The 12,459-nt window shown below is 43.4% G+C and overlaps 1 protein-coding gene across 2 annotated transcripts in view; it reads right to left on the bottom strand.

The window, feature by feature from the left end:
- Positions 1-201: 201 nt before the first annotated feature.
- Positions 202-12,459, bottom strand: part of RAB30 (RAB30, member RAS oncogene family) — a 57,296-nt gene continuing 45,038 nt past the window's right edge. For both annotated transcript variants that reach the window (XM_026792639.2, XM_005485791.4), the window contains one exon: positions 202-12,444. In XM_026792639.2, coding sequence (XP_026648440.2) covers positions 12,194-12,444 — 251 coding nt within the window. In that variant the 3' untranslated portion in view covers positions 202-12,193. The remainder of the gene's footprint in view (positions 12,445-12,459) is intronic.

Raw genomic sequence — 12,459 nt, 5'->3', positions numbered from 1 at the left:
ACTGCTAGTGGCAGATTCCTGACAGTGTATTCCCTCTCCTTGCTTTAAGGTCTTCTGTATCCCAAATCCAAACCAGCTGCATTTGGGATCATTGAACAGAGAAATCTTGGATCTGCTGCTTGTAAGCTTGTAGGTCAGGTTCTGCAGAAGGATGTGGGAATCTGGTGTCACAGGATCTGAGCAGCTGACATTTTGTTGTGAGTGAGTGTTTTAAGGTCCTGCTGTGGCCCAAGGGGGGAAGGGATGCATCACACTTGTAGAACCAGAAACAGATCTAAAAGGACTTGCTGTGACTTTTGATGTGTAAAATGAATATGAACCATTTACATTGTGACTGGTGACAGGTCCTTCTCAGCTGCAAGGCAGATGTTTTTATCTTCCTATGTTTGAGGCCTCAAAATTTCTACAGCATCTACTTAAGCCTCTCTCTTTGTTCAGAAGAGTTTTTCAGGAATAAGGGCAGTTACTCTCACTACCTTGTTCCTTATCCATGATTTTTAGCATAGATCACCATCACAGAACATACAGGTAAACATTTTCAGTTTCTCAGTCTCTAGCCTAACTTCTGCACCTTCTAATCAAATGCTTTTCCCTTTGAGAGATGGGAGGGAGGAGGGCATTTGGAATCAAACAGGCTTCTCCTGTGGCTGAGCAGGGTATAAATGAGGTACAGTCTCTCCTGCCAAGGGTGCAGATGTACTGAGGCTGCAGGCATTCCTGTAGGCTGACCCAAGAAAAAGTCACACATGGTTATGCAGCAGGTCTGCACAGGTAAATTCCTTCTACAAAGAAGCGTTTTCAAGCCAGCATTGGTTGGCTTGGTTATTTTTTTTCCTCCTTATTTACAGTTGAAATTTAGGCACAAGTTCAAAGACTTGCCTGGACAGGGAGCACAGCTCTGGAGATCCCTGAAAGACCTTATCTCTCCTTGCTGTCCCCAGCAAGAATCTCAAGCACACCACAAAAGTTCCTCTGGTATTTAAGGATCCTGCAACAGCAGATGGCAGTGGAAAGAGGCGCAAGATTTCTTCTGACAGGTCCAAGCCTAGAGCTCTACAGTCCCTGAACCCTAGAAATAAACAGAAGAAAAAGGAACATCTTGCTATAGCAAAGAGAGAGACAGAAAAAAAGCAGAATTAGGCATCACAATTTTTAACAATGTTTAATTGATAAACTAATGATGTTTTTTTTAACAGAGAGGGGAAATTTAGGTTAAATACACAGAAGAAATTCTTCACCGTTAGGGTGGTGAGCACTGGCACAGGTTGCCCAGAGAGGCTGTGGATGCCCCATCCCTGAAAGCATTCAAGGCCAGGTTCGATGCAGCTCTGAGCAACCTGGTGTAGTGGAAGGTGTCCCTGCCCATGGCAGGGGGATTGGAACAAGGTCTTTGAAGTCCCTTCCAACCCAAAACCATTCTGTGGTTCTGTGCCCAAGGTAACCTGTGGGTGTAGTTGCTTGCAAAGTGTCCCAGTGACTGCAGAACATGGCAGGGCTCTGCTGTAAAGGACACAGAGCTCCCCACACAAGGCCTCCTGGCACACACAGGAGAAGAAGGTACAAGTGCTTTGCAAGCTGCTGCTGAGTTGTCCAGCTGAGCTTTAGCCCAGCAAATCAGCACACCAAAACCACACCAGGGCTGCTTCAGTCAGGGTAGGGCAGGGCTCCAGGATGAGGCCAAGTGAAAAGGCCTGGACTCGTGCCTGCATTTACCAAGTGCTGTGCTTATTGAAACGATTTTATGTATTGCAAATAAAATCCAACTTGATGAACCCTTGGGGCAAGTGGAAAAGGAGTAAGAAATGTTGCCTGCCTGGAGATTATAAAAATCTGCATGTATAGTTTATGTAGAAGAAATGAAGTGAAAGGCAACATTACTCATATCCAAATCACTGAGCACAGGGAAGGCAATACAGAAAAGGTTTTAAGACATCATAACACTAGAAACAGTTGTTTCTACTACAGCACATAATAGGGTACTGCAGTTATCATTGGCTCTTTAAGCACTCCCTTGTGATGAACTGGACTGATACCCACTCTATCACCAGGAGTTAGAGCTGATCCAAGTGAGACACCAGAGACTTGATGCAGCTGGCTATGAAACAGCTTCTACATCATATACCTGACAGCATCTTGACATGAAATGTTGGGTCCAGCATAAATGATTTTTTTTTCAGCAGACAATTCATTCACATTCACATACCAGGGTAAGTGATAGCTTTGGTGCAGGCTGATGTGATTATAATTATAAGCTTGTATGAAAAGACTAAAGCTCAGCATGTTTAATTCTGAGGGTAATAAAACTCCTGAAAATGCACACTGGGTTTGTGATTGATTCCCTATGCATAGAAATCCATAAATCAAGACTAGATTTTAAATTAGGCAGGACTGTCTGTGCCATACCATTGAAATTAAAGCAGAGCACTCAGATCTCCTGTGCTTTGTGCAAGAGGACTGCACACAGAGTGAGAGCAAAAAGTATTGTTGTGTGACAGGCTCCTGTCAGCAAGATGGCATCTTCCGGGCAGAGCTCCCCTCATGCTCGGTAGGGAGACTTTGACCATGAGAGGATGGAAGAGAGGCACAAGAAGCTCTCTTGCTTTTGCCCCTGTAGTCAGTCAGCCTTGCATGTGCTCCCCTGGGCAGCTTGTTCCCTTTTTGCAGGGAGCCTTGGTGTGCTCCCATTCCTTTGACCCCAGAGAAGCCTGGCACAGGCTGTACCCTTGCTGCTACACTGCTGAACAAGCAGCAGGTTGCACATCCCACTGGTTACATGCTCCTTGCAAGGAAGAGCTGCCACTCTTCACGTGCCCCTTACCTTTCCCCAGGAAGAGTTTGGTCTGTTTTCTCCAGCAAAAGCAACACATAACACAACTCCCAAGAGCAACACACTCCAACCCTCCTCTCCTCCAGTAAATATTCACTCCCCAAGAGGTCTGAGCATCTGAAGGATGTTTCCTTCCCTCTCTTTGCTTTGTACCTACCTGGAAGCATACAGGGACTTTTCCCTATCCAAATACCTCTCTGTTCTCTCACAGACTCAAATTGCCAGCTTCCTGGGGAAGGAAGAGCAGATGGTCCAGCCCTCATGTCAGACATTTACCAAGGAAGGAGCTTCAAGGTCAGCGGAAGAGGCGATAAAAGACACATGGTGTCTTCAAGCTTCACAGCTCGTTTTCCAGTGTTAAGTGTTAGCAGGAGTTATCTTTGATGTGGGGCAGAGCACAGGGGAGGAAACCTGAGTCCCAGAAGAAGTCAGAGCATAAACTGAAATGTATTTACCAAAAGACAAAAGGTTTAAAATGGAAGATCTTGTCCGAAAGGATTTTAGGCCTTGAGGAAGGCAGGTCACTGGGGAACTCCAGGGGAGTTCAGTGAGGATGAAAACAGCAAGTTGAAGGCTGAACAGAACGAATGGCATTAAAAAACAAAAAAATGACTAGGTCAAAGAATAAAAGACAGCCAAAGCATCCAACCATCATCTGGCATTTATCCTACACAAATCCAGCATCTTGCATGAACAAGAGTCTAACCTGCCACAGGTTTGCAAGGTCAGCGAGTGGACGGTGCCCCTGTCAAAGGCCACCCTCTAGTGCCTGATGTCGGCATTTCTTTGGCATTTCAAATCTACAATTTCTCCTACACTGAGGTTTGTTTGGATTTTTTTCTCTTCTACTGCAAAGGGACCTTGCTCCCATGGGCAGCAGCTCTACATCTGCTCTTCTTGTGAGGTCTCAGTGCTGCAAGAGCCTCGGTTTGCTCAGCCCAAGCAGAAAATCCTCAGTAGCCGTTCATTTGCTGGTCTAATGTCAAATCATGTCAATTGAATGCTTTGTATTTAAGGCAACTTAAATACTGGAGTCCAAATCAAAAACCAAACAAATCCAACACTTTAGACACCAAGTGGAAAGGATTAAACATTTATTTACATACAGATACACATGTAAGCAATTTCTAAGTATAAAAAGGACAATACAAATAAATGTGAAGCATCATACATTCATCATCCTGGTCATCCAAAACACATTCCTTTCTCAAGCCCACTGTACCACACTTGACCACAAGAACTTAAAGAAGAGACAAGCCAAATGCTTCTGACAGTGAATGATTCACAGTTTGGTGATTTGCTAACACCTATACCCTCCCCTAAGACAACACTACCCCACCAAGGAGATAATTGTCTGACCAGCTGTAGTGCATTTTCTCCACTGAAATGGTTGTGCTTGATCAACTAAAACCAAATCCTTTCCTCATCCTTCTGGCCAAATGTTTAGGAATGAGGGCTCTTGCTAAAATTCTGTACATTGTGCTAAATTCACAATTGTTGGGGAAAAGACAGCAGACCTTTGTGGGAAAAACTCCAACACAGAAAATTCCTTTAATGCTGTGACTTCCCTGGCATGGAAATCACAAACAAAAGGCTGCTGTTAGTGCTTAAGCAGATTTTTTTAACTACAATTCAAACTATAGTCGATGGTGTAAAATATACTTTGTTCATGCTGTAAAAGAAATTATGTGTTTCAATGTTGATTTGATAGTAATCAAAGCTGAGGGTAATTCAGGTTTTCTCCTGAGGAAATGAAGATGCCTTTGTAGCATCTCTGAAAATTATCATAGCTTTCAGGAAAGAGGAAATGTTTTAGATTCAAAAGTCTAAAGGTAATGCAGAGCATGACAAACTTGTCAGTTAGATAACATTACAAAGGGAAACAAGCCAGTAAACATAAAATTAAAATGCCTACTCAAAGTATTAATGAATTCAAATGAGAACGGGGTGAGTCTTTCTGTATAGATCAAAAGCAGTTTGAAAAAAATCTCATGATCTGCAAATTCACAGAACAGCCAAATATGAGCAGCAGAACAGAGTGAAGTGGAAATAAAAGAGCAGAAAGAGCCTTGTCCCATATTGACAGCTGATGACTACAGCTGCTCCAATCTCAGGGTTTTGGGGATTTTTTTCCTTTTGTAAACAGCTGTGGAAAATAAAATGGATGTGACATATCTGCAGTGCATCTTATTATGCTAAAAACTATGGCATATTTTAAACTACTTCCCTAATATCCAGCGAAATACTTGTCACTCCCAATCAGCATAGTAACAAGCACTGGGCTTGCTCCATACTCTCATTAGAGGGCCTTTTCTCTACTAAAATGTTGGCTTCAGAAGTTAGTTTTTCCCCCTTCAGTGCTGGCTGTGTGTGTGGGGGTGAGTGTTAACCCTTTCTTCCCCAAAGGTCTGTAAGAGATGAGGCAATGGCAGTGCCTGAAACCATAGCAGCTCTCCCCACCATAGGCCAAATATTTAATCCCCCCTCTATTAAAATGCGAAACTGGCATTCCTTCTCCTCTGCTTGCCCTTCTGTAAAGACTCAGCTGCTGGGACACTGCATTTACTAAAGCTCAGTGGCAATGATGCAATCCCAGCCCTCAGAGACATTCCCAGCACTCCCCCTCCCCAGGGACAGCTCCTCCTCCACACCACCCCAGGTCTGACTGGATGGAGAGCAGCACCCACCTACTCACCAGAGAGCAACTCATTTGCACCAAACTCCCATAAATTCTGAATGTCTAAATCTCCTTTATTGGCCCTGTAAGAAGGGAAGTATTCCCTACAGGGTGTCCTGGCTGGAAGGGGCTTATTGAGTTATTAACTTTATGTCCATAGTAAGAAGCTTGAGGTGGCACAGAAAATGAGTCTCTGCTGCTCTTCTTTCTAAGTAAAGCAGGAGTCAGATCTAGTGTTTCATGCCATCAGATCATCCCTCCACAGTGCTTGAGGCATGAGCAGTAATTAGAGAAGAGCAGATTCATTGATGAAGGGTGCTAGAGGAATCAAGATTTGGGAAGTGCCGAGGTTTGCATTCATGTGACACCAGACACTCCAGAGCCCTTGACTGCTGTCCACGAAAGCATAAGAATACTTTTAACATCCCCTCTGCCCCAGGGAACTGTGCACAGCTAAAACCATGACTGGCACAGGTTTTGGCCATGTCATTTTTTGCCTGAGGACCAGGGATTCAGGAAATGCTCACCAGGGACACCACCACTGTGTACTCATGAGCGTGCATGTCCTTGAGAATGTTATCCTAAGATAAGCATAAGTGGAAAAAGCAAAGGTGCAAATGTAAAACTGGCATCTGTTTTTGAGTAATACTGTAGCACTAACCAGAGGTAAAATTATTTTCTGAGCTTACTGGAAAAGGATAACTTGTTCAAAAACTGTGGTCACATCCACCAAGTCCTAATTGCAAGTTATCAGCGTGAAAACAGAGACAATCTCTGAGTCTTGTAAACCCAGCTCCCGTTCATGTTCATCCAGACAGAGAAGCTGAGCTGTTGATCCCGGCTGTGCTCTTAAAACCAGTCTAATTTTTCACTGACAACATTTACAGCCTGAACTACACTCATTGCCACCTCATTTTCTGCTCTGAGTTACCTTTCCCCAGTTATCCCATTAACTGTATTCGAAGGAGCAAGCTTTAGAAATTAGGCTTTTTTCTGAATATGTGGCTCCCACTGAGAAAGAAACACACACCTGTAACTCACATGGCACAGCTTTTACTTCTGGTTTGAGTTACAGCTCATTCACATGAGGGGAAAGGTTGTGATGGGGTCTGTGAGTGACAACAGCTGGTGATCCATCCCAGCTGGGTATGGTGCAGTACAGCAAAGGCAACTTTGGGTCAGGTGAGTGAGGTGGTGATTAGAAGGGTAAGTCAGAGCAAGGCAGCTGCTGTTTGGGAGCCCTGCATCATGGTCAGCATGACTACCCTGCTGTCTGCTTTCCCAGCCAAGACAAATGCTCAGCTGAGGCAGATGTGAGGTCAGTAACATTTATGGTACATTTAGCTACTGCTCAAGTGGATGATTGCATTTCAAAGACATCACCAGTTCCAGTTGAGGCTGCTCTGCTTAGGATGCACTGCATGCTTATAAGAAATCAAGCTATTGTTTCCCCACCATTCATCATCATAAGACAAGACTGTCCTTCCAAATGATGATCCTTGAACAGCAGCTACAACAATTATTACCCACAGCAACAAGAGGATAGCATTGATGCAAGGAAAAAGGGTGAGGTCAAACCCAAAATTGGCTGAGATGACAAAATTTATAAAAAGAGGAAGAAAAGATGTTGATTTAACAGGATTTTCACTACTAGAATGGATTAGAACATTTCCTTTGGCTCCAGAGGGTATTCTGGTGAGCCCTTATGTACAGAGATATTTTAAAAAGGATGGAAAGTTTCCATACTTGCTCACTGGGAATTCCCAAAATATCCTCTAGAAACACCTTTTTCTAACCGAATTAACTCAAAAAAAGACTTTGTTGGTAGAGTTGGTAGGAGCCAATCACATAAGGATATTTGGTGCTTTGACATTAGAAGTAGAGCAATGCAGAATTTCAGACTAAGTTTCAAAGGAAACCTTTATGAAAGCCCAGAGCTTTAATTGAATCCATAGATATAATTTTAAAAAAGGATGGGATGGAGAAATGAGCACATGGAGCCATCTCTTTTACTTGCATTTTCTACTCCAGAGAATCATCTTTCCATTGCAGAAATGGCTGCAGCATTCATTTCTGCCCCACAGCCAGGAGAGGGTTTCTGTGACAGTGTCTCCAGCCACATCTGACCCTCATGGCACCCCAGGCTCCCAAAGAGCAGTGTATCCTACATGTTTGCTCAGCCTGTTCCAATAGCTGGAGAACTTTACCTATTTTCCAATTGAATTCAGTCTCTGACTGCAGGAATCATGCCAGCTCAACATTTCAGACTGATTTACAGACAGTCCTTCATACTGAAAAGAGAAGACAAGTGGAAAAGCAGCTGAACAAACAGCAGCCCTTAGGGATAACAAACAAGGCAGAACCCAGGGGATTTGGCTCTAACTAATTGCATCCCTTGTCAGCAAAAGCTCTGGAAAGCCTCTTGTCCCTCATGTGTGCACCCACCGTGCTTCTGCATCACTAACTTCGACTTTCCCTCTTTTCAAATCACTGTCTCCTTGGTCAGCCTGTCTGCTGCTGGCATTACTGATGCTGCAGGAATTCGATAGCCATTAACTGCTCAGCCTAGACTAGCAGGAGCCAACTGTTACCAACACAGCCATCTCCAAAAAAACACAAACAGCACCAGCAGGCTGACAGACTTTAGGGGCTGTTCCATGTGTTCTACAGCAAAGAACAAAGTATCTGGCCTGATAATTTGTCATGTGTGGTTTTCATTAAATAATGATCATAGAGCCATCTAGCATTCAGCAAAAGTCTCTGACTGCACGCTCTTACCTGCAGGTCAAATCAAGACTTCAGGGTTCGAGGTAGGAAGAGGCACCCAACATCCCCTTTCTTTACAGAGCTCATAATTTCACTTTTCCCATATTATTTCTTTCACCTGAAGGTTGGGTTTTTTTTGTTTTTTTTTTTAATTTGGGCTTTTGTCCCCTAGCATTTTCATGGGGGAATGCAAATATGGACAGAAGGGAGTCATGGCTTGTCTCAGCAAACTCTGTGTCAACACCAATGCAAAACTTCACAGCAAATACTTCACACCCAGCGATCTGGGGCACTGAATGTTTGGTAGTTTACTCAAGATCAGCCTGACTGAATCAGTGGCTCCCACTGGAAATCAGAGTTTAAGCCATCCGGTTTTCAGAGATGCTTCTGTTAATCTCTGCTCACAGGCTTGCTAGATTAAGCAAACAGCTGTTGATCATCCAGTATTGGCTCCTGCTTGGACATAATCATTGTGCTAAAAATGTCACGACAGGGTCTCATTACAGGACTACTACAAAAATTAACATTCAGCCAGAAATAAGGAAGTCCATGGCTGTGAATATATCACCCTCAAAACACATTCAAATCCAGCAACCACACTAAAAGTTTGGCTCCTCCTAGTAGAGAACATTCCCAGTCAAATCTGGCCCCATTATATCAATTCTGCATGGGTTTTGGATACTTTATCCAGCAAGCATCACAAGGCTTTTACTGACAGTTCTCTCAAAAATCTAGCAAGGTGCTTAGTTGGAGAGCTGGTTATCACATAATTGGGATTTTTGTATTTTTAAAGATTCTGCAGTTGATAAAGTTCCTCTTCCAATTGGGAAGCCTTTAGCAGTGGATCAGACTGCAGATGAGAAGATAAGCCCTCAGTGCTACAGGGAAGGTTTGGCTGTATGCACTACAGAGATATTCAGAGGTGTACAAAAGTAACTGCAGGAAAGGAGTTACTACAATAAAACACCACTTCTTCAACAAGAGGCGTGTCTGCAAACAGCAGAGAGAGGGGGGAGTCTCAAACTACTGCTTTGGTTTATGACAGCGTAAAAAGCGTTGCACATACCATCATTGTTTCCTTTCAACTTTTTAAGTCTACACAGAATAAACACTGAAAGGAATCAGTTCAAATTTGACTGGAGAAATCAGGTCATTCACTTGAACATCAGCCCAACCACAGCATTCCACCCCAGCACAAAAGCACATCACTGTCTGGAGATGGGGTCCTTACACAAAGATTCACTAGCAATAAAAAGAACCGGTGCTTTAAAGTTGCTAGTAGGCAGCTAGTATCCAAAATAGTCACCTACTGATTAGGAAAGCACTGGGAGAAGATTTAGGCTTCTAGAAATCACAAAGTAAATATCCAAGAAAATCAAGTTAGCAGTTTCTGCTATTTGACCAGCTCAGTTTGTTCAATCACGTTCCAGCTCCAGAAGTGATGCAAGGAGCACTTTAAAATGCATTTATAGTGCTACTCAGCGGGGATGAAGAGTACCTGCCCAGCTCTGATCTTTTAGCAAACCAGGCTGAGTTACCCATGGGTGTTTTATTGGGCAGTCTCCTTCCTCCTTGATTAAGCTGATCAAAGAGCCCTGCCCTACTTGTTATCAATTATATGCTGACAGGTCCAGCTTCAGGGACTAAGACCTACTACAAATTAAATGCACATGGTATTGATTTTTAACTTGAGTTTTACCAGCCATGGAACACTATGAGTCCAGCTCTAAAGAACTATCTAAGAGCTGGGCACAATCAGCTCTCTTGGAGTTGGGTGCTCTTCACAAGCTCAAATGAAGCTGTATTTGGTGATTTGGGGAATGCTCAAGCAAAAAGATACTGCTCTTCAGCACAGATCACATGGTCCAGTACAGCAGAAGCCACCAAGTCCCACACACTTCCAAATCCTCCGGATTACAACATGAGCAGAGGCTGAAATGGACCAGAGCAGAGCAGCAGATGACGTGTCCCCCAGCATCTCACACTTACAGAAGCTCTCTGCTAAATGTTACCTAAATGACAAACAAGCTTCATAGCACAACTTCTACATCTTCCTTTTACCACTAGTCATAAAAATGACCTAAAAATAACAAGAAAATATTAAAAATGGCCCTATGACAGACAAACCAATCCCCCTCTCTCCGACACAGAGTCAACTTCCTGTTACATATCAAAGGCACAACATGATACAGCCCAAAAACATCTTCCCAGGAAACAAAAAAAGTATTTCAAAATGCCTCCTTTTTTTAATTGCTATTTTTTCAATAAGTACTTACTGGCAGCTTTTTACGTCAATACAAAAGCTCTGTTATAGTCTTCAGTAAAAGCCAAATAATATTAAATTGATTAACTCTAAATTGCAGCATATCACAGCCATGTAATCATCAGGAGAGATTTATCCAGAATAGCTAAACTGAACTCAAATTCCTAAATATAATTGTTTATGTGCGCATTCACTGTCTCCTGGCTTCGCTTCCATGCCAAGGTGTAAAACTGCAAGGCATTGTACGGCACTAGAGGTGGAGTAACATCCCAAACTCCAGGCTGCTTCCCCTTCAGAGCTTCTGCAGGAAGAAGTTGCCCAAACAGTTACACGTACCAGAGTTTGGGATTAAGGGTGCAAAGCATCAGGTAAATAAAATGACTCTACAGCCCTGAACCTAAAAGGTACCCCAGCAGAGAGCCTGGATACCAAGCAGAGACCTCCAAGAGCACCTTTGAGAGCAGTTCCACAAGGTGAGAGCTGGATGAAGCAGCACGGAAGGAGCACTTGCAACCCACTGCTACTTCCTCTGACCATCAAACCAACCCTCCGCAAATCTGTACACCTGCCTTCCAACAAGAGCTGTATCTCCAGGCTTTGTTTTCCAGCTGCACCACTGCAGAGTGCCAGCTCAGACTGTGCTTCCTTGGAACCCCCGTACACCATCCATGCACCCACAAGACTCCGGCCATGTCTGGTGCACTTCTGCCAAGTCCACCAAACATCTTTCCCAAGGCTAACTTTTTACATCAGGACATGACTAATTAGAGGAGGAATGGTTAATTTATTTATTTATTTTTATTTCTGGAAAGTCTTTTCATCCTTTGTTGGATATCAAAGAAGCACACAGTCCTTTCCCACTATGTTCAGGCCTAGAAAAAGAGGTAATGAGATTTTTTTAATTTTTATGAACAGTGCTTATTAGTGTTTTTTCCTAACCAGTCTACATTACACATTCAGAAGACAGTAATGCAGTAAGACTACATTTGGCCTATGGAATATTTGCTGAACTGCTAGCACCAAAGGGAGTGACTGAGCCGTATCCATGTCTTCTTCAGTCTTGAAAATGCTGCTATAGGTAACTTTTTTGTTTATTCCACGTTCACGAAAGTGCCTGTAGATGAGAGACATAACACTATTTCAAACACCAGAGTCCTCCATGGAGACACAGGGGCAGACGTTATGTACACATCCTACGGGCTCGCTCGCTGACAGCCCAGGAGATTGCCAGGGTAGTCCAAAGTCAGTGCTCATTGTTGCGTTTCTTCTTATTTTGTTTCACTTTAAAAAGGGTCAAACACATTGTTCTGTGAGAGAGATTTTGATCTCTTCAGTATCTTCAAGAAAGGCTGGTCTACTCTCGCACAGGAGGAAACAAAACAGCTCATGTTCTGCGTTACACAAAGCACTTGTGCAACTCTTCCTTTTCTGATCTGCTCCACAGACTGCAAGAAAAATGAAATTTAAACCCTGTTGTGTATTCTGCTACATTGCCATGCAGCTGGAACCATCAGCCTGCCATGCTTCCAGGACTGTAACCTGACTCTGAGCAAGCCAGATGGGTCTCATTGGCAGGAACTCCTTCAAGTAGATAAATCCCAGCATAGGAAAAAAAAATCCACTTGGCCCATGGCAGAAGGGGCAATCACATGCCAGCTCTTTAATTAAAATTACAGCAAGTCAAGTAGCTGATGCTTTTCCCCTCTCCTGGTAAGGGGGATGAGACATTGTTCACAAGGGTGTTCTGTCGTGCCTCGCTGATCAGCCGGCAGGCCAAGTCCAGGAAGAGTTTCTCCACGTTATCCGATTCTTTCGCTGACGTTTCCAGATAGTACATGTCCTGTGCTTCAGAAAACTCTGCAGCTCTCTGCTGGGAGACTTCCCTCTTATCAGCTAAATCAATCTTATTACCTGCATTGATAAAAT

This window comes from Zonotrichia albicollis, chromosome 2 (genome assembly GCF_047830755.1).
Source record: "Zonotrichia albicollis isolate bZonAlb1 chromosome 2, bZonAlb1.hap1, whole genome shotgun sequence".
Taxonomy (NCBI): Eukaryota; Metazoa; Chordata; class Aves; order Passeriformes; family Passerellidae; genus Zonotrichia; species Zonotrichia albicollis.
This window is presented reverse-complemented; position numbering and strand designations above follow the sequence as displayed.